The sequence below is a fragment of the Dermacentor variabilis genome, chromosome 3 (genome assembly GCF_050947875.1).
Source record: "Dermacentor variabilis isolate Ectoservices chromosome 3, ASM5094787v1, whole genome shotgun sequence".
Classification (NCBI taxonomy): Eukaryota; Metazoa; Arthropoda; class Arachnida; order Ixodida; family Ixodidae; genus Dermacentor; species Dermacentor variabilis.
In genome coordinates this window covers 116,020,154-116,043,187 of record NC_134570.1, presented here as the reverse complement: position 1 = coordinate 116,043,187, position 23,034 = coordinate 116,020,154, and the positions used below count along the sequence as shown (strand labels likewise).

General features: G+C 46.6%; 1 protein-coding gene across 1 annotated transcript; it reads right to left on the bottom strand.

The window, feature by feature from the left end:
• Window positions 1–593: 593 nt before the first annotated feature.
• Window positions 594–19,986, bottom strand: LOC142574699 (membrane metallo-endopeptidase-like 1). Its single transcript, XM_075683728.1, has 3 exons — window positions 19,846–19,986; window positions 18,933–19,076; window positions 594–953 (listed from the first exon to the last, which is right to left on the bottom strand). The coding sequence occupies exons 1-3, from the start codon at window positions 19,984–19,986 to the stop codon at window positions 594–596; spliced, it is 645 nt and encodes a 214-aa protein (XP_075539843.1).
• Between the last annotated feature and the right edge of the window lie 3,048 nt (window positions 19,987–23,034).

The following is a 23,034-nucleotide window of genomic DNA, read 5'->3' as shown; positions in this document are numbered from 1 at the left end:
GCGCTAAAGACCGATAACGGCTGATAATGATTGGAACGTCATCAGCGAACAAGTTTCATAATGTTGATAATGACCCCGGGCTGCATGGGAGATAAGCAAGTGGCACACTGCTTGTGAATATACTTAGACAACTACCTGAGTAGTTTTAGCGTGAATTTGTTTTATTTGCGCAGTAAGCCATGGTCAAAATTAAATAAAGAGATGTAGCTCTCTTTCCTGGATGAAGTCCAGTAGCGGCAGGTACGAGGTCCGTGCGTCCAGCGCGTTAGTTCGGGTCGTCCATGTGGATGGTAGCCAAGGCAGCGCAAGGGGCACGGGCGGGAAGAGAGCTTTTTAAGCAAGACATGGTAACTTTCACAGCGTTTGGACTGCTTGTGTACTACAGGTACTACCACTGCAAAGGAGTTTATCAAGCCATTATTCCTTTGCTCGAGCAGTTGCATACCAAGAAACACGCAGGGTGGTGAATAAGCAGACGCTCTCAAACACTTGGATTTTAAGCTAATCTGTCAGATTGCCGCCACAACATGGAATTTTTATTAAACGAAACTTACAGAATGACGCAACGAACGCGCTCGCTGTCGCTCGCAATTTCAAATCCAGAACTTGCACTTGTTTGGCGGGTTCATGTAAGACCCCCGCTTGCAGTGGAATGCATCCGAGAACTCGGGCATGTTCATGAGAGGCACGATGCACCGAGAGCGGCCAGGTGTGTAGCGATTGCCGCCAGAGAGCCAGGGCGCCGGTTGCGTTGTTTGTTCCTCACACCATGGTGTGCAATGGCCAACGAAGAATAGCTGGTTCGCTGTCATGGTGACGCCAGGCAGCCTGGTGTCTCTCTTCGAGGGGGGCAGCGACCTAAACGCAGAGTATGCCATCGTTGCTCCCCCTAAGTCGGCGAGGTTTTCCGAGTCCATCGTATCGTTTAGGACTTCTTCCCTTCGGCGAAGGACCTGCGATGTGAACATCGTTCCGCTCGTCATCAGCCAGTTTGTATGCCGCATATTAAGTTGCACGACGGACAAGAGACAGGTTATGGATCTAGCAGTCCCGATAGTGTGAAGTCAAGTCATCGATACATTTGAGATAACCAGCTTGTCACATTCTACACGTAGGCAATATCTACTGCTCGTTTTCTCGCTTTGGAATGCATTCGCGAAATTAATACTCTTCTGGGGTCTGTATTTCAGTTGAACACTCGCAGTCATCATTTTCTCGCAATGAAGGAATATCTACGTAGGCTGAGTGCACAAAGCTTAGGGTGCTTCTGAAAGAGGTCCCGTATTTTCATTCGTCATAGTTCAAGCTGTGGGAAAAAACAACTAAACAAATCATTTACGACAGCAGACTAAGAAAAAATACGGAACTGAGTTGTAAATTTTCTTCTCTTCAACGTTACCTTCCACGTCCATGAGAACGCGAAACCGTATCGAGGGCGCAAGCTACGCCAATCCGTATCTCCTCCAAAATACCAGAATCGCTGTCAAACGATGTTGGACTTAATGGCGCGCTAACACGTGTTGAGAAGCTGAGCCGCCGTAGTTCTTCTTGCGTTGCCATGTAATATTGTCCACGAGTATAAACTCCTATTTTCAACAAAAACCACAGCCTATCGCTTTAAAATTCTGTCAGCAAAACAACAGCAAAATATAAGCCTTGTGATTCCAGATCAGGACATAGAAGCAAATTTTGACTAGCATTAACGTTCTTCTTTGAAATCTTAGTCGTGGCTCCTGTTTCAGCCCCTTGTCAATCGTACTCACGTCAGTGCATGCATGTTCTTGAAGTGGAAGCAGGTTTTGTCACTGATGTTCACAAGAGCTTCATCGCGCGTTACTTTCGAGTCAGAGTAAAAACAAGGTAGATACCCTTTCATAGAAGCCAATACGTTCAAAACATGACGGTTTATTGGCGATTCATGGGTTCAGTGCCATCTGTATAAGGTGTATAAGGAGGGAAGACTTCCGGCGGAAGAAAAAAGAAATGTGACGCCATATCTATTAAAACAGAAGTGAGGTCATTTCCTTCTTAACGGCGCCAAATTTGTTTCGGTGGCCGGTCATTACAGCTCTATACTCGGCAATTACAACTGCATACCCAAGCTCCAAGCCATGCGAATTCCTGGGCCTCCCGAGCTTTCAGCGCCGGAAGCAATGTAGTAAAAAGTCAGCCATATCGGTGCGAAATCGTATCTATGCACAGAACATACTTTCTTTGGAGGCCGACGAAAGTTTTGGTTCTAGAGTACTGGTCCCATCTTCGGACACCAAGCCCGTCGCAAAGCGCAGTCGCACGAAAACAGCTAAGCAATTATATGATGGTCGTAACAATACTACTTTCTGTTGAACAGGTTTAAAAACAATAAAACTACCCGCGCGATCAAACTCAGGTAACCGTTGACCAGAAAAAAAAAGAACACAAAGTTTGAGCAGGGCGTAGTATAACAGGTGGACTTTACGAGCGCGCGTTTCCGCACGTATGAAGTGATGCAAGTGTGGGCGGTGAAAACGGTGGGCTCTTATGGTGGGCGCTGAAAAAACGCATTTATTGATGGTGATAAAGTGAACGGAAATAACGGAAACGAAGGCGGCGCAGCGCGCACGCCCCTCTTTCGTGCCCATTCCCTCCCCGGCGGAAGCGAAGCCGCTCTGACTGTTTCCGTTCGTGGCGTGAACGGAAATGCAGCTGGAATCTTTGTTAATGGCCGACGCTCCAGCGCCGGCGCAGCTGTCAGCTCATCAAACAACTTTTTTCCGCAGCTGCTCTTCTTAGAGAGCAACTGAGTTTTTTTGCGTGACCACGACGACGCCACGGAAATTTCTGAGACAATACAAGCTTCGCTCCCAAACACGGAACACTGTCTGAAATCACCTTTTTATCGCGACAATGCATATATGGACACTACAGGCGCATTTCTGCCGTCAGTGTCGTCGTCGCCGTGAGGTTCCGTATAAAGTTGAATTGCGATAAAATCACCGCCACGCACCGTACGCTGTACGAGCGAGTGAAAGCGTGCGAGGGTGAGCAGGCAATCGCAGCTCAATCTTGCGCATGCAATGGAGAAAAACGGGTAGGAAGCGCGCCGTCTTACTGTACTGTACTGTAGTTACTGTACATATGTTTCAACATTGTATGGCCCAGAAAACGACTATTATTACTTCGTTTAGCTCTCCAATAATTTGCTATCGCAACCGGTTCCCCGCTTTTCGGGTGAAATTGCCACTTTTTTGAAACTTTTGACGAACTACGCAAACAGCACGTTTCCTCCCGTGGGCATGGTCTGTATGCCAGTTCCCTGTCGGGATTCGTCCTTCCCTTTGACAAGACCTCGCTGCGGCAACATATCAATGAGATTGTTCTTAACGATTTCGGTCGTAAACATTGCTGGTGCCTTTAACTCGCGGCCAGTCGGCATATCCATTGATGCCCGCTCTCCAATACGTCATCAAGGTGCAAATCACTCATTGCGCTCCGCCTTCTCTCCACCCGGCTCCGATTGCTTCTCCCCTGGTGTACGTCTGTGTAGGTCTGCAGCCTTGAGTGGCGACCTACGCCCCACTTTCCCCACCCTCTTACCTTCCTATATACCCTCCCGTCCAGCACGTTTCACATTAAGCACAACATACTCAAGACCGTTGGAGCACGACAGATAACCGCCCAACTTTCTTCTAAGACGGCCTTTTTCGACCCGGCGCTCGTGACTGACGCTTCTGCACGCCCTCGCGACTGCAACAACGTGCGTCCAAAATGGTCAGCCTATAGGACACGCTTCCACCAAGGTCGTCATTCTTCGAACAGTTTTCATTCTTCCCTCATCGCCCAGTCCAGATTTTTCTCTCGCCGTTGACTCTCTCCTCTCGGTCACTCTCTTTCAGTATAGCAGCGTCCGCCCACTAGAGTCCTCTTCACCAGGAAAACTAAATCTCGCGGTTCATTAGGCAAGAACTATTGTGTCAGCTACTCGACTGGCCCGTAAAATGACTATTCCACATGCTATCGCCAACTAAGGCTATGCACCGATTCAGCATCGTTAATAGAAGCGTTATCGGTGACCAGGTGTCCAACTTGCTCAAACGTGGTGTTACAGGGTCTCCTAATCGTTACTGGCCATTACGAATCATCCTAGCCTGAAATAGAAGACAATAATAAGCGATTTTGTGTTCATTATTAATAGGTTAGCCAGATTCCCCTATACGATGCCTACCCATTCCCACACATAGACAGTGAATTAGAGCGATTAGAACAAGCTGATTTACTTTGCGCCGTAGGACTGAAGCTCTGGCTACTAGCAGGTGCTCATGACTGGTGCTTGCCGTTCAGTACATCTCGCAGTTCCGCTCGAAAGGCGAAGCATCCATTGAGATTGCAGAAGAGTAGACGGCTATACGAAGTAGCGATGGTAGTTTTATGGGCCGTATGTACTTGGAAGCATTTGCTTACTAACTGAATTAGCAAGCATGGTGTCAGCGCGCGGAAGCAAACATGAACGTATCAGACTCGACGAGTGCGCAAAGTTCGTGTAAAAACGCTCGTGGGAGCAAGCGCGGCAGCAGCAGCGAACGAAGTGACCTTCCTCCGCCTTAACGCAAGTGCAAATATAACACAGTGCGCTCAAAGGCATCAGCTGTGTGGAGATGCCCTTCAATATACGGCGCGCTCGACAGCTCTTGGCCGTGCAACATTGCACTTCGCAAAGCCGAAGCCGAACACCCCCCCCCCCCCCCCCTCGATTCCGCAATGCCTCCGCGCTCTCCTCCCTATCGCGCGCGATATTGAGCCGCGATAGCAAATTACCCTTGCGCCCGTTCGCAGAATACGCAGCTGCTGCCAGAGCACAACGCCGCCGCTCCTTCCTACACCTCAACCCCTTTCCCCCCTTGACGGTTTTTCGCTCCGAGGAAGACGGCCCGCCAGACTGAGCCGAGAGGGCCGGCTTGTGTAGCGTGCTTTGACTCGCACATGCAGCATACGAGGCGTGGCGACGGTGGTATTGTCCTTGGAATTCATGCGGGACTTTAGGCCTTATACTTATACATAATTTCTATCGCAATAAAACCGCATTTGTAATGCTGGACAGTTCCTACGGGTTCACTGCAATGCCATTCAGCCTCTGGAATGTGGCGACCACTCATGGACGCATAAAGAATGATGGTGCACTCCTGCCTATGTTACCTCGATTGGACTGCCGTGTTCTTGCTCCAATTTTATGGCCCATTTTCACCGTTGCAACAAGTTTCAAACTTTTTGCCGAATGCGGGCTTGCAACTTAACTTCCAAAAGTGCCCGTTTACAGCTCGAAAACCGAACACCTTTGCCCTCATTTTCTGCAATAACGCCGTTCTTTCGGATCCTCCTAAATGGCCCGCCGTATCGGAGCCGCCGAAGCCGGCTACGTTAGAGGCAGGCACCAAGTAGTTTATTTACCTATGCTCGTATATCCGATGCTTCATTCACAATTTCGCAACTCGGATCGTACATATAAACCAACTTCTTTATGGTGACGACGGACTTTTCACGAGGTGGGTGCGTACGATAACGACTTTACCACTCTCCGTCGGCTACTTAAAATCCTATCAACAAAAAGATCTGTGGATTGAATAGTTATTCGATTTTCTCTCAGAACCTCCAATCGCTTCGGCACCTTGCGTGTTGCGCCGAGAGGCGCAGCCTTTGTTTATTCTTGATGCTCTTCAGTACCACCGAAACTATCATTATGACGAGAGAATAGGAGTTCTAGCAGTATCCCACCCCCAACTCTTAGAGGATTTTTGCTCTAATTTTCACTCTCACCCCCATAGTGGCCATTGCGCAGTGTGAAAAATGATTGAAGAACCAGTCCATTCCGTGAAGGTGGATGACTAGCGAAGCAGCAGCACGCTACACAGGCTTAGAGTAGGGCGCACGATTTATTCTTCTCATTTGGTAATGGTAGTGACGATAATTTGAGGTTACTGTGATATACAGATTGATTGGGTTACTACCTTAGAATGCAACTTGGCCAAAGCTAAATCTATGCTCGACTGTTGATGAGTAGCTGAGTGACTCGGATTGGTGTGCCACTTCAAACCAAACTGTTCGAGCACGAACTGAGTGAACCATTTCTTGTCTGGTTTTTAAATGTCCGCACTCAAGTTTGCAACGATGATCACAAGGGTTTTGTAATCACGGCTAGCCCATGCAACGTGCGTGTTCATGGACTTCTCGATATCACAGTCGGATGTGCCGGGAGATTTATACAGAATGAATAACACAATTCCGTCTTCCCCTGAAACGACGCAGACGTCTCCACAGTCGGCAGCATTTCCTCCTTTCGAGTCAAGGGTGTCCGGTTGTATAGTCGACCGATTCTATACTAGTGCTTTGCGAGCATTGACAGGCCATGGGGCCAGCGCCTTCCAACGGCACCAAGCGACGAGATCAGCAAGAGTAGCGCATGTGCACCAAGTTCATTCGAAGCGCGTTTTGTCTGCCAGGCTCTTCCTACTGGAAGGACACAGCCCCTGGCAAGATTAATTTAGCGCAATTTTCCCGGCATTTTAAGAGATAGTAGTAGCGTGTGTCCCTGGCTTGTGTCCTATTTTAGCGTGTGCTGCTCTAGTGTGCACGCACAGGAAAATAATCAAGAAAAATTCATGAGTGATTCCGCTCTGTGTAGGTGGATGACCAGCAAAGCTGTATAGCGCACGAGACAGAGGTGACACAGAATTTTGAACAAAGGTGTGAATGCATTGTCCTGATTGGCAGTCATTGGGCGCAAACACATTCGCGTATCACGTCTGCTAGTTTATAAGTCTATCATGTAAGACAAAAAATGCCCTATACCCCCGTAAACGCAGCCTCTCCGTTACGACGACACAAGGGAAATGAAATTTATATCTGTCCGTCTCGTTAGGCAATTTAATGGCCCCTACCCCCTTAAACAATGGCTACTACCCCCTAAATGCATCCTCCCCATTAGGACGACAGAAGATCACTGAAATGCTTCGCTGGAATGGTGAGCCCCAACGAAGCCAGTAGTGGAAAAAACGGCGACGACGAACGCGAGAGCAGTGCCGCGAAGGCGTTCGCGTAGTTGCCCCGAGCGACACCAACGGGCCAGCTGCAGAAGAAGCCATTGTTGATGATGAGAGTTCTTTTGCAGAATGGAGCCAACTGTCGAAGTAGAAGAAGGCGATGAAAACGCGAGCAGCCGCACGAGCGCGTTCGCATGGTTGCGCCGAGTGGCGCCAACGAAGGCGACGACGCTCAAGCTGTTTGCTGCTGATGACGATTCCTACTCGCCGACGCCATGAAAACACGGATGCTAGTCGTATACAGTTTCGCTGTGATATTCCCCTTGGTCGTCTTATCAGGCGCGCACTACGTCACGCAATACATCGTACATTCACAGAGACACATTGACACGAGCGGCGATATGCTTTTACTTTTGTTATTGGCTCTTTCACTTCTTAGGGGAGAGTTTTCCCGCGCGGACGCCATAATATCCCGGATTATGGCCGTAGACAGCTTCGCTCTAAAACGGGGAAAGCTACAATACAACTGTATCACATCTATTTTGCACGCCTTTCTTATGGCGCATGTGGACTGCAGTGGCGTATGTTAGAAAAACTCAGTGCCCTTCCACTCTATGAAGAAGGATCACCAGCGACGCCGTGGGCCCCTTAATGGCGGACTGCATCTCCGCCGCGGATCGGCCTGGTATTGCACTATCGTTGGGATCGGCCCATGTATGAAAAATGCTTAACGACTCCTTCACCTCCGCCGCGGGTCAGCCATGCATTGCCCGATATCCGAGATGGGACCACGTTTTTTGTCCAGGGACACGACAGATGCATTCCGAGGTAGATGTTTAAAGTTTTACTGTAAAATGCTGACGCGACTTCGGCCACGGTAGTGCAGGCGCGCTATATACCACTTTGTAAGCAAATACATGCGCGCCAGCGTTGAATGACGGCGTCGTAAATCTGTCTCGCCACCCCACCGCCCCGCTCCACAGGCTTCCTTGACCCTTCTCGCCCGCTTTGCCATGTTAGCGCTGTTAAGAACGGCCCAGCTGAGGTGCAACTTTTGACAGCCAGTTGCGACAGCGAAATGCAATCTTTCGTGGAACGCCACCCTTACGCTCTAGCATCGTCGCCGTTGTGAGTGAATGCGTTCGGCGGACCAACTCTTGTTACTGAGCCGCCACCGCCGCCCTGGTCTGCCGCGAGTGGGGGAGTGCTCGCGGGAACGTAGTTCAAGGCTCCTTCCCACGCGCCGTCCAAGACGCAAGACAATGGGCAACCGGCCACGCTGCAGGGGTCAGCTCGGGGAATAAAACGCACCTTTCCTGACACAAGCCCCGAGTTCTACGAAGTTCGTCTGACGTTGGCTTCGGACCGTGAACCTGTGCGGAAGCGTGTGTCTGTAAACCGTCCCGCAGAGAGGCGGCTTGTTTACGATGATTGGACGAACGTTCGCGTCACCTTGTAATCGAGGGGGGACCGATAAATTATAAACCGCTGTTGTGTGGATGCTCTGGGCACTTTCTCAAGCAGTCATGTTAGACTGATGTACTTTCTCTCGCAGCCATGCTATGCTGATGAACTCTATGTAAATACTGTAAATAAACCCATATTCCTCGTTCACGATGAGAAGCAGTCCTTCCCTTCATCAACGTCCTCAGCATGGATAAGTTGGACGACGGCATGGACCAGCTACCTTCTAATTCATGCCGGACTCCAATCTTCACAACGGGTTACGAGCGATGGGATTGAGCCCCCAATCCTGACAGCGCTGATATATACGACCGCTTCCGTACGAGGTTGCTGGGCGCCGTTGGATCGTCGGCAACATGGGTCATTGCACACCGTGTGCTGAAACCACCGCTTTACTTGCCGGAACAGCGCGCGATGTTGCCTCGTTTATCCTGTGCATGGTCTGCTTCCCGAACTCCTGAGGGATCGAGGTAACGTACTCCTCTCCAATGTTGCGCAGTCACACCTCTTCCAATGCCTTATGAGGGTGCACATCACTGGCGCTTATGATGCGCAGACCAACGGGTTAACAGAACATTTGTCGACATGCTTTCAATATATGTTTCGCCAGAACGCTCCAATAGGGATAAAGTGCTTCCATTCTTCGCATACGCCTACAACACCGCCTGGCAAGGCCATTGAAGGATTCTAACCATTCTTTCCGCCAGCAGCTCGGCGAAACCTTCCGCCTCAATGGCCTAATTCAACCTTACTATCCTTAGCCTGACGAGTGCTCAGGTATTTCGGCGGTCGCTCAACACTTCGAGGATGGCTGACAACTGGGCCGTTCTTGGACGTCCGTTGGCCAGTGCTACCGAAAATAGCGTCGCAACGTGACTAAACAAGCTTTTGTCATCCACTGCTTTATATGTCTGTGGTTACCGGCTACTGTTAATTCATGGCTTTCCATCCAAGCTACTTCCGAAGTACCGTGGTCCTTATCACGTGGTTTCACAATTATCCCCAGTGAACTACGGGATGGAACCCGCTTCGCCCTCTTCAGGTCTCCGTCGTCGCGGGCGAGAAGCTACGCTTTGACTGACTGCATCGCGTTGACTTCATCGCGCTGCAACGAGTTGGCCGCGTCGTATTACCATAGGCTGACCTCGTCCTCCAATTACATGGCCAGGATAGCCACTCTTCAACGTCGCGGTTGATTGTAAGACGTATTCCAACGCCTTCTTTCTTTCTTTGCCCATACATACAAGCAGCAGTTATTTGACTGCATCTTTTGCAGTGAAGCTGTGTATAGCTACCCTCTGGCGGTGGTCGATATGCCTCCGTCTACAAGTCCCGTCGACACAAAATTCGTCGCCAGTTTCTCGCGAATGCTGTGAAGCTTTCAATCTAAGGTAGACATCTTCTAAAAATTATTGCGAAATTGGCCTATAAGACGACGCTATCACAATGCGGAGTTCCATTTACTTGTGATAATTAGTTCACAGTCAAGTTGTACCCGTCCCAGAATTTCCGTCTGCTGTCAATACAAGGGGTTCTGCGGGAGAGAAACGGGGAGCGCCACGTTTGTAATAATAATAATAATAATAATAATAATAATAATAATAATAATAATAATAATAATAATAATAATAATAATAATAATAATAATAATAATAATAATAATATATCGCACATATATACATGCGTCGATTGAGGTAAAACACCACAGCTTCGCAGTTCGTCCTTCTTTGCAGAGTGTAAGGGCTCATGAATTTTTCTACAGCATCGAAACAGTTATATCAATGCGACATGCTACAGCAGCCCCCTGAATATATTAGCCTTTCCGGCAACAAATACGTCATCCCCTGGTTGTACATTTAAAATATAGGGATATCTTCAATAAAAATTCAAATGCTCTTGTGAGAATGACGAAGAGGACATTCGCGCCATCTCTAACTGCTTTGGAACAGGAACAGCCCTCTACGCTCACAGATACGATGCCTTGTCCCCACGGCAGTCTATCTTTTTTGCCGCTAAATCCCGCACTGAGTTTATGGTCGGCTTTCTTACATGAACTTTCGATGTCGAGGAACGTGGCGCATTCCTTCGCGTCGTTAGAGCGGTTGGCTTAACCCAGCAACAGCTCGACGAGTACAAGGTCCTGTGAGTGATAAACTAGAGCCGCATACAAGTACCTGCTCTAATGTTCACTTGTACACTGTCAATTTTCTTTATCGCCGACTGCGTCCTCTACCATCTGAGTTATATTTGCAACGTAACCTCCAGCCTCCCTGTTGTGTTATGCATGCTTCATGACCGGACTTTGCGTGCCACTCACGAGGTTCCCGAGTCAGGATGTTAGTGCTATACACTCGAGATCGCACGCATACTAGATATGTTTTCTAGAGCACTGCATGGGGCTGAATTTTCGGCCCCGACCTGGTTCTGGCGTATATTATTAAACTTAGCGAGGACCCGCGTGTGCATGACAAGAACCAGTCTGTAAGGACAACATAGGGGAAATCCTTGATACTTTATAACTGAAATAAAGAAATTATAAATTATTTGAATTGAACATAGATGAAAGAGAACTTGCCGCAGGTTCGGAACGATGCGCGTCGTATATGTAGAGCGAATTGACGAGCCTACAGTACGAAATAAACGCTCAAGTAGAAAGAGCCACACTTGCGTCAGAGCTACAATATTGTAATAGTATTAAGTGTTGTAGGAGTGCAATCGCGAAAGCAGCAAGAGGGAAGTAGTTTGAGGAGCGGGTTCTGGATAATTTATTTTGCCATAATAGGAAACAATGCTCGATTTTGTCGAAGACAAACAAATGAGAAATCGATCTGATTTTCCAGCTTTTTGCTAAGTTAAACTAAGAGCCAGGTCCTTGCATGTGTTAGGGACATAATGCCTTAGACCAGGCGAAGTATAATGTTTGCGTGTGCTCGAAGGCATAACCTAGACCCTTTAATGAGTGGGCCCATTGAAAAACGCTTAAGTCGTACCGGCTGTGCGAAAGCCCTGGCCCGTGCAGTTGGCTAATATATACTAATAGCCTTTAATTTCCGATGACGTAGCGCAATATGTCAAGAGATGCCGCATTGACAGATGTGCAAGGCAGTCTCCGTGCGTCCCACTGGCTGGTTATACCCTGTTGAGAATTAGAGATCGAGTTTCAGCAAATTTGGCATGGATTTGCCTGGGCGGTTCCGACTGTCCGAGACCGGTAACCGCTGTGTCGCTGTTCCCCTGGTCTACCTGACGCAATAAAGCAAAATACGGGTGCTCCTGCGAGACACTGCGAGTTACTTTGCGTCATGGTCCATAGAATTATAGTCTGTCCCTGTTGATTGAGCACTCGTGTTGTCACCAACTTTGGTACGGCACTTGCAACTCATATCAACCGCTATAAACTTGACAGTCATTAATGTATCCCTACTTGATTTCAATGCGAAAACATTGTGCTCTCTGTAATTAGTTGTTACTCCCCATGATACGCAACATCATACGTTTTCACGCGTTCTCCGCAACTCTGCTTTATTCCACCTCATGCGACGTTGCTGTATTTTTGTACCAGCCTTAGTTAATCTTAATACACTTTGTTGCACCTTAAACCATGTTATTCCACCTTAATCTATCTTGCTCTAATTTGTACCAACCTTCATCAACGGTGATGCTTTTTGGCAGCACTCGTTGAAGACAACGCCGGCTTTGCTGCCTCATGGGACATATAATGGTTCCTCATTAAATATGTAGAGCAGAGTGTCACTGCTCACGGCAAAGCCTCAGCTTGCTATCTGCAAAGCAACAGCTCCCATAGCGTCTACAGAAAAGCATAGCTAATGTGGTTTATATATATGTTCAAGTCGGCCTGAAGAACAGGGACGGCGTGAATGCTTATGGATTTTCGGCTAACATCACTGTAGTTTAAGAAACAACCGACTTCAGTTTTCTCTGCTTGCTGAAATGTACGCGAGAGCACAATAGTGTTGAACGCCATTCGAATGCTGCCGAGTTGCTTCGACGTGACCCCCGCCGTGGTGGCTTAGTGGCTATGGAATTAGACTGTTAAGTAGAGCGTCGAGAGGTCAAATGATACACAGCGCACCTGGACCGTTTTGAATTTCGCCCATATCGATATGCAGCAACCGCAGTCGGCATGCCAAATGCGGTTGCTGCATTTCGATATGGGCGAAATTGAAAAAGGTCCATGTGTGCTGTGTATTTAATTCACGGTAAGTTATCCCAGGCGATCAACTTTACTTCCGAGTGCATCGTTACACTGTGCCGCATTACTAGATCGTACCTTGGAACGTAAAACCCGATAATTTAATTTCCCCTATGCGCCGAACAATCTCGTCCGGTTGCGCGAATGCATATCTACCGTCAACAGCACAACGACATGAGCCGGTGGAACCTTCCTCACCTAGATACAGTGTACCACCCTGGTGATAAAGTAAGGCTTAAGAGAACCATGTGCCAGTGCGGGGTAGTTACTAATTTTTGGCCTTTATCTAGTTCTGCAACGACTCAGCGACGTCACCTAACCACTGCTCCGAAACCACTGCGACCTGTACCATTCCCGCTGACTGCACCGTTCGGCACTTAGCTCACCAGCTACCTGCTTCCCCCTTGTCGCCGATTCTGATATTTTCTACTAGGCCTACACACTTAGGAATAGGACGCTGCTTTCAAAGAACGATGGAATGCGAACTTCCTGCGGGCAGCATTGAACACTCGCGAATGCTACACAGCACAATCAAGCAACGGTGTTGTTGTACCGTTATGAAAAAGACGACAACGGCTACACAGCCGGATGTGCGATTTGATGGGATTGGGTAATTACGTGCGACAATATTGTATCTCCTGCATTCCAGTTAACTTGGACGAATATTTAAAAAGAAAAATCGAAGTGCTCGAGAGAAATCGTACAGACTGCATAGTAGCGAGATCGTGGGTACTTAGGGCAGTTTGTTTTTCATCAAAAAGTATCAATGAGTTAATTAATAATTATTAGCGAACATTTTAATTATACATGAACAGCAGGGCAGCGGACACCCAACACACGCTGGGCTAGCTATAGAACGTTAACTCCAGTATTGTGGAACATTCCTATACTCAACAATCCACGACGACGCAAGAAAGTTGATGGCACTACCACGCTTGAATAAAAGCTTCCTGAAAAGCATTGCACCTTCTTCAGTCGACGGCCCGCACTGTGCTCAACTCGTTGGAGTGTAGGAACAACTTCGATTGACGAATTGTGTGAGAATTCGAGGGTAATTATTCGGTTCGACAATGTTGGCTTGTATTTTAACAGGAATACTTTAGCACCGCAACGAGCTTCCACACCAAATAGAATACAAGCGGCGGAAAATGTCTCAGAATCACATCGGTGCTTTAGTAGCTTGGAGCCTTCCTACTGGGCATGACACCTCGCGTTGGATTTCGGGCTGCGGAACTTTTATTTCTGTAGGAGCGTAAGGCGAAAACGGTAGTGTACGGTACTTTGGGTGCATGTTAAAGCACCCCAGATGCTTGATATTTATACATGTATAGCCTCCTGCGAAGACATCGGTGCGTTTCTTTGTGTCTATAAATTACACCGTAATTATAGTTTCAATGCCTTCCAGAGGCTGAAGAATGCGGCTCTATTGCAAGCAAACAACACGGAGCCGATCTCATTCACCAACGCTTTGATGCAGGAATATGTGATGACTGATGTGAAACAGAGACTGTTGCTTGTAGCAAACACGCGTCTGCGGTGCGCCTTAATTTCATTGACTTGTCTCAAAGCCCCCTGTACAACAGAATATCAGTATCAGCGGTAGGCCTGCGTCTATTGTACTCTGTCAGAAAAACACGCCTGTGTTGGTCAACAGGCGGGCTCGACACCGTATTACGCTGAATTCACGGTTCTAAATGAGTTGCCCACGATACAAAAATATATAAGTATGCAATATGTGTGGACTCCACTTCTTTAGGTGCAGGGGTCGCATTCTATGTCGTTTGCTTCTGGAGATACACTTTCTCGCATGACGTAGCGCCATGCGCTGTATAGATGTGCGTTGAGCGCCGGATATCTTCTCAAAGGGCTTTCGGGGCAACTCCAGTTAGCTGTAGTTCAAACTTACGGCCACTTATACGAGGTGTCCCAGTTAACTTGGACCAAGATTTAAAAAAGAAAACCAAAGTGCTCGAGAGACATCATACAGACTGCACAGTAGCGTAGTCGTGTGTACTTTGAGCCAGTACTTTTTTTCATCACAACGTATCAATGAGTTAATTAACTTTAATTACCGAACGTTTTAATTATTGCTTGAATCGCAAACATATCAATTACTAACTGGCAGGGCACCTCAAATAACTTCCGAATCAAGCATTTATTTCGTGATCAGCTTTGCCTCGTCCGTTCCCCCCCCCCCCAAGAAGAAACCAAAAGCACGCGAAACATCCAAGACACCAAAGAGATACGCCCTCATGCGCCACTACTCAAGATATCTGAAGTTAATAGCGGCGGCAGCTCGATACAGTGCTTCATGCTATGTATTGGTCGCGGCATCACGAGAACATGCCACTGACGCATTGATAGCATAGCGGAGCCATAGGGAGGGAGGCGGGATTTCGATGCTGAGACACTGTGACTGCGCTATTGGGACTGTCATTTTGCGCACTCATCTGGTTCTGTAGATAGGCACACCCGGAACGTATGTTCATTTTGTTCCCTTTAGCAATAGAAACAAAGCTTCCGCAGGCTATGTCCATCTAATTGATTTTGGCTGATCTGTACGGCCAGCCTATGCTGTTGTCAATTACGTGAATTATTTCTGCTTGACCTATCATTCCGTAAATGAAAATGGGAGATCTCAACGGTACCAGGCCAGTGACCTGCCCTTCAAGAAGACAGTTATGCCCTTCAGGAATGATAAGAAGGATAATATGATCCTGGCTTTGGGAACGGCGCACGGCGACAAGAGGAAGGCAGTCAGGCTACTCCGGATGTGGCAGTGTGGAGGACGCCCTAGTACGTAAAAATATTTAGAACGTCTAAGTCATTTGCGAGCTTCACAAGAAAGCGACAGAGGACTGCGACGGCAGTTGAAGAAGCGGAAACTGATGTATTGGCATTCTTCGCTGCTAACCCTCACAGTAGTGTGCACGACGCCAGTGCGGAATCCGGAACCAAAGGGTCATCAGTGCGGATGATATTAAAAGAATGGCATATGCACGCGTACTATGTACATCTTCATGGAAAATTTGAAGAGCAAAATTTTGAAAGCAGAGTTGACTTTGCCAATTGAATCTTCACGAAATGTGAAGAAGAACCGGGCTTTCTTATTCGCGTGCTTTTGTCGGATGATGCGAATTTCTCGATAAACGCACAAGTTAATCTTCACAACGCGCACTAGTAGAGTGATAGGAATCCCCACTTGCTCACACGAAAACGACACCAATACTAGTGGTTGTTTAAGGTGTGGTGCAGTATTTTTGATGGCAACAACATCGAACACATTTTCTTTGACAACGCACTAACAACGCAACCCTACGTCAAGGACATCCTCGAGGGCCCCGTGAACGACGTCTGCTTCACCGTTCCACTTGCGCACCTTCGGGGCATCTGGTTTCAACACGATGGTGCTCCTACGCATAGTAGTATTCAGCATCGAGCGTGGCTCGACGAGATTGTTCCTGGACAGTGGATTGCACGGCACGGACTTGTAACCTGGCCAGCAATTTCGTCGGACATGACACGACTGGACTTCTTGTGAGGCGACGTGAAAGATCGCGTGAATAGCAGCGAAAGTACCACACCGGATGCCCTAAAGGGAAAAATAAGTAATATGTGCCGCGAGGTTGCAACGTCGCTGGTCAAAGCTTCAACATAACAAATGTTCGAGAGAAACAAGTGCTGGATTGTTCCAGACGGTGACCTGTGTGATCACGTGCTATAAGTGCCAGTAAAGAAACAAGCGCTCAAAACTGGTGTGAAACGTGACTGTTTAATGCACCTTCATGCAGTCGGCCTATCCTTACACAAAGAAAGCTTGCGACGAAGACTGAAATAGGTAAAAAACCGTTTTTGCTCTTTTGCGGAGTTGAAGAGACAGAAAGGGTAAATAATGGCTGAACTATTTGCACTTCTTGGATGGTTCTTCGCGGGCGGTTGAAACGCCTTGCGCGCTTTCCGCTTATCTTTTGTTGAAATAAACTCCTGCGTAGCTCTTTTCTGTTCTTCCGAGTGTTGGCATTCTTGCTTTTTTCGTGTCCTTTTGCGCACTTTTTTTAGCATTGGTTGAATTTCTTTTTTAGCTGTGCTTCGTGATACGCGAAGGGTAAAGCTATCCCTAGTGCCTCATGATGGAGCACCGCATTCTTGTGACTGCAGATGCTGACGCTTATCGCACCACGCTAGTTAGGTCGCGGAGCCTCTCGAGCCATCCTGCATGATGCCTTGTACGATGCGGCGAAAAATGAATGGAGCCGTATACTTTTCGAAAGTTGCTTGGAGGCGCTCGATCAGCGACGCGCAAGCACACGTCTATATCACATTTCGCGTATTTCGCAGCTATATGTATTTTCATGCAAAAAAAAAAAAAACAACCAGGCACACTTCAGCACGAATAAATGCTTGATTCGGAGGTTATTTAAGGTGCTCTACAAATTTGAAATTGACATTTTTTTGCGATTCAAGCCGTAATAAAAATGTTCACTAATAAAAAGCCATTATTCAATGAATACTTCGTGATGAAAAAAAATGGCTGTAAGTACGCACGGCTGCGCCTACTATGTAGTCGGTACGATTTCTTTAGAGCTATTTGGCTTTCTTTTTTAAATTTTGGTCCATGTTATCTGGGACACCCGGTATAATAGCTTTCTGAGAAGCGGTCTTTAAGGTAATAAATCAAATAACGTCAAAGTGCGGTTGCTGGCACGGCCCGGTAGATGTTGAGGTGCTTGCACTCGGTACCAAATAATAAATTTAGTAGTAATACCTGCTGAAAATGTGATATGGGTAGGAGGGGCCTGGTAATGAGAGATTGCGTTTTAATACGGAATCTGCCTGGGCTTCATTACCTGCAACTCTTATTCAATTTACACAATAGTTTTGCATTTTGCCCCTATCTACTTGAGTCCACCGCGGCTGGAATTGAAACGCTTCATAGCTGCTCGGATACCACGGTGGGTGCGCTCGGAATGTCAGCGGTCAGAGCTATTGTAGGTTGAACGTAATGAGAGGAAACTTCGGAAGTAGTGGTATGGCTGTCTTTATTGAAGTCAACGAATCAACCCTAGAACACATGCGCGTTCAAGTAGTGCAATACAATACAATAAATTTCTTTAACATCATAGGGATGTTGGGTGCGCCGGCAGAATACAAGGAGGAGGCTTTTTGCATGCAAGGAAGACATTTTCAGATGAAAAAGAAAACGGATAACAAACACAAGATAAGAAAGTTGGCATTCTTAACCATACGTGGATCGATTGAAATTCCCTGTTTAATAAATACGGGATAGTGTAGCACAACATTTGACAGCTATAATTAGTTCAGGTCTTAGGTACAAACCACTTCAAACTAGTTCGCGTTGAGTGCTTAGGATCTTTGCATTTTAATGCGGAAAGCTGTAACATAAAACAGTAATTTTTCGTAATGCGTGCTCTATACAGTCGGCGGAGTAAAGTTTCGTTCAAATGAGGAAAGGGCGTTATACCAAGTGCTTTAAAGATCGGCTCAGTGTGTTCTAGTCGCGGCGCATTCACAATATTTCGAATGGCTTTTTTTAAGGAGGTGCAAACGGTTGGTATTAGTAAAAGGTGTGGTACCCTAAACGAAAAAGCAATAATTGCCATCAGAAGAGAACAGTGTGTAATACAACATTTGCTCAATACGCTTCGACATGAAGTTAGCTCAGCAAACCAATGTATGCTGTAATAAGCGACATATTCCCTAAATCAATGACCACGGATGTAGTTACAGGTCGCGCCCCATAACTCACCGCATGTCCGACCCATGTATGCTTGTAGCCGCACATCCAGAATCCAGAAACTACTGCTAGGCGTCATTTGCGCTGTGTTTAGTTGGCCGTGTTACTTCTATAAGCCTAGGCTGAAATAATCAAGCAAATCATGCGGAAACTTACGAATAAAAAAGTTTCATCCAATATGTCGAGATGAAGATATGGAGACATTTTGATAAAAGTGGAAAGTTGAAAAGAGTGGCTATCCAGGTTAGAGAAGAAGTTCAGCGTAACTTGATTGAGATTCAGGTAACGTGTAAGGATCCAATCAGCAGGACGAAGCGTTTCAGATAGTGGGTAGGTCTTTTAAGGTTACATTAGAAGTTACATCACAATACGGTATTTGTCAGAAATACTGTGCTACTCCTGAAAAGAAGCTGTGACTACGAGTACAGTCACTGAAAGCGCGCAATGCGAGGCTACTTCGGCCAGCGTTGCCCGAGAGTTAACTCACATCTACGTGGAAGTCCCGCAAGCAGAGAGTACTGTTCACGTAGTGCTCGGTTGACTCAGGCGACAGCCAACGCCTCAGCTTGGCGTTCTCGTCATACCGCGATCCGTCGACGTCGTAGCCATGCATGATCTCGTGACCAATGATCTGGCACAAAAAGAGAAACAAAGAGCACGTAGCCGATTTTAAATACTCTTGAACAGTGGACAATGGTTATACCGCGCGGGTTCGCTCATTACAGTGATATTGAGGTCAGCAGCCACGTGGCGATATGGCGGGAATTTTTGCTAACCAATGAGTCGGTAGATGTGGCGTTGGCGCTTTCTGGTGGCCGGCTTACCTGTTCACAGCGCTGGAAATGCGGTGTGAAGGGAATCACTGAGTCTGAAGAATATCTAGTGCTTGAAATCAAGGAGCACTTGGAGGAGAGCCATTCAGATTCTGTAATGGTCCGCTTGTCATGAAAGCAGTTCAGTACGATACTGCTCAAGATTTTCAATCCACCGCAGAGCCCAGAATGCTGTCGTCTCTTCAGGGGGTGTATGAGCAACAGTACCTTTGCTCTCTTTAGCACATCTTCCAACAAGGGAGCACATGCATTGGTGATGATAAAGGCGCATGTGCAGTTAATTACAAGACGAAAGGATGATTGCATCGTGACCTCCATTTCACTCATTCTATTTATTTCTGTTTTGTGTTTATTGAGAATATGTGGCACCACCTATTCGCCGTTTACACGTATTATACTTGAACACCTCGAAAGCCACGCGGCAAGTGCATAAACGCGCGAAGTATTCCGTCTTTTCAAACATGAAGTGTTGGACTTCACATTAGTTATCACATGCAAGAACAACTGCTCCTTCTTCGCAGGACTCGAAAATTAGCGAGCATCCCATCCTACCAATGCTATGCTCACCGTGCCGAGGCTACCATAGTTGAAGGCAGCAGGACCGTCCGTGAAAAGGATGTTGGGAAGCAGAATCGATGGAAGGATGAAAACCGTGTTGTACTTGGTCATGTAATACGCGTTCGCCTCAGCCTCCTTATTGAGAAACATCGTACTGTCGGCCCAAGCTTGGTGAATGGCTGCTGCTGCGGCCTCCCGCCAAGCTTTGAAGAAATGGTCAGTGGGCAAGTCTGGAATGCCCGCTGTCAAGAGATGGATCATTCATAACACAGACAGCGAAGACGCGTAGCATTTTTTTTTTTGTCTTAACAGAAATTTTTAAATGGAATCAGGCGGGTAGCACAATGTACTAGCTGAGTTCACTTACTTTAAGAGGCTGACATTATTTGTGGAAAGGAAATTCACGTTCGTCTAATTACGAAAATGTTGCCAAGAAGTATTTACACCTTTACATTTAGGGCACCTGTGGTAATGTACCAGCTGTAGCTGGTGAGTATGCAGGGCATGCCTGCCAGGAACAAATTTTGAAACCGACGCATGTTACGAGATAAGTGTTCCCAAACTTTGCCACGAAATACATTGGCTTTCCGTGTATTGCATTTGCTCAACACAAATCTAAAAAGGCATTTTTCCAGAGAAGTTGCTCAAAATCATACTTTATTATATGTTTTTCGCACCTGGCGTCAGTTTCAAGATTGTTTCTCCGTGTATGTGCCTTGAAAAATGAAAGGATTCTATTTGGATATGTCATTATGTGCCTGAAGTAGTTATTTCTATATGTGAGTTGTGAGAACGGCAGAGGATGCTTTGATTCGGGCCCAACAATTTGGATACCTGTAAAATACAGAAATATTTTTATATACGAAAAGCGCTGGATCACACAGAGCGAAATTTGTTGCAATTTAGTCACAGGTACTTTAGGAAGCAAATTGTTAATTTAGGACCGAGAACGTTTCCGAAAGGTTGTCCCAAGTAATTGTACCCTCAAAAGTTAAAGTACGCGATGCATACAAATTTTTCAGTACACCAGAACCGGGTATTGCAATTATGTCACTTGCATCTGTAAGAATAAATGAGCCTGGCGAATTCAGTGCATAAATTCACACTACATCTTACGTAACTTTTCCAATGTTTACGACGCTCTTGCAACAGACCTACCCACAAATGATTGGTATGCTTCAGAGCGGTGTAGACGATCTTTTGTTCGCTTTAGATGCATTACAAGATGCAGTTTACAAAATGGATATAATTTCATATATTTGAATTACAGAATATTAAACCTAATTACCCAAGCTTTATGAAATTTCAAAATTTTTAAAGAATGTTAACATACAAATATCTCCTAAGATCACTAGATTTGACTGCTTTTGAACGCAGCAAACCATACAAAAAGTCGTGCATGCCTTGCCTAAGAATGTGATTTCAGCATTGTAAGGTATTTAATTTAAATTAGAGCATGGCACCAGACGCGTTAAAACAATCAAAAACTGTCCAAAATCCGCCAGGAGTTTATGGTGGAAATGGTAAAAATTGTGTGCTGTGATAATTCAGTGTAAACATGGAATGTTGAGAAATTGTTAAGAAAGGTAAAACTCATCAATGCGAGAGTAACACTAAGCAATTTTACTGCGCTTGCTGCTGCGTGGGACGCGGTTGACGAGGTCCCTGTCTTGAAAGCGATTTGCGATGGGTAGGGTCTAGGCGCGCAGAGGGCTGATAGGATCGTACGGGGCTATGAGTTGGCCTTGAAGCAAGAGGCAGCGCGAGAGGGAATTTTTCGACTGCGAGTGCCCGTGGTAATCGAATAAGATGTCTTCATGTTCGCCCGTGCAAGTGTAACACGATGCTTGCTAATTTAATAAATGAGCGAAGGTTTCCAAGTTTATACGGCCGATTAAACTGCTATACTTTCTTCGTATAGTTTCTAATAGATTGCTCTCCCAATCGACACTTCGCATTTCGAGGCAGACAGTCACATTTATTTTGTTGCATAAGAGGTGAAGCTGAAGTCCTGAATTCATCCCTCTTGTTTCCAGCGAAGTAATGCTATCAGAATTCAGTAGTTCGGAAGTTGATTCAGATTTAAACATATTTTATAAAAAGATTGTACAGTGTGCGCTCGAATTCGTTCAGCACTATAACCATACGTTTTAGTGACGGTTAACAACCGCAAAGGCAAAACGCCAATCACAAAAATAACAGTTTAAAGGGAAAGCCCGTGCGCGTGAAAACAGGTACCCCCAGGGTTCCCGCGAGAACACTCGTTGATTGTCGATATTGTATCGGCAGGTCAAACGCTACAGCTTTTATACATGACTAGTAGGAGCTTCCTGCGTAATTGCTGGTGCATGCCTACCTTTTATAAAGTACAAGACTATTTGCGTCGCGTATACAATGATTAGGCGAGGCTCGGCGTAAGACAGACACCAGATAGAATTCACGATAACGTTTGAGCAGGTTCTCAATCATGAAGGTGATCGTTCCGCTGGGCGAACACTCTATATTATTCGCGGATGAAATGCGGTCCCCCGGAAATGGATATAAGTACACGGGTCGATGCCACGCATTAAAAAGCATCGGTATAATCCTGCAAATAACAAAAAAAAGCAAAAGAATAAACGCCCATGTAGCAAAATATCCAAAACAACTACAAAATAAAGTTCCAAAGATTGTTAGCGTGCGTAGAATTGCTTGCGATGCACACGGTGGATGACTTCAGGGTGGTCGCGACGACTTTGTTATTGCGTAATGCCGTCCGGCAAGACGAATCCCCTTTGCCAATACGTCGGAGCAGCCTGCACGGTGCAAAACAACGTCGCAGAAGTTTTTCACTTAGGCCACATTGGTGTACCGGAGTACAAACCCAAGTACACTCACTGCACTGGTATTCTACATGTGGTCGCTTAAGGTTATAGTGTTGTCTCTGAGGCTTTTCCTGGTTTTTGATGCTCATGCGAGCGTGATGGCGGGCTTCGTCGGCGCGCTGAAGATATGGGGTGACGTCAAGTTTGTTGTCGTCGGTGGCGTACGGTAGAATGGCGTAGAGCGTTGCCACGGCGGTCTTTCAGTAAACCAGATTGAATGGCATCATATGTATTGTTTCTTGCGCCGCGTAGTTGTAAACGCAGGCTAAAAAAGAAGGACGTGTGATGAAGATCCACAAGCTGATCCACGGCCTTCAAAACTAACGTGGCGGAT

Coding starts and splice junctions, on each gene's coding strand:
- LOC142574699 (XM_075683728.1), bottom strand. CDS start 19,986: ATGTTTCTCAATAAGGAGGCTGAGGCGAACGCGTATTACATGACCAAG. Junction 19,077..19,845: donor ACTATGGTAGCCTCGGCACG/GTGAGCATAGCA, acceptor TTTTTGTGCCAG/ATCATTGGTCACGAGATCAT. Junction 954..18,932: donor TGCGGGACTTCCACGTAGAT/GTGAGTTAACTC, acceptor TTCACATCGCAG/GTCCTTCGCCGAAGGGAAGA.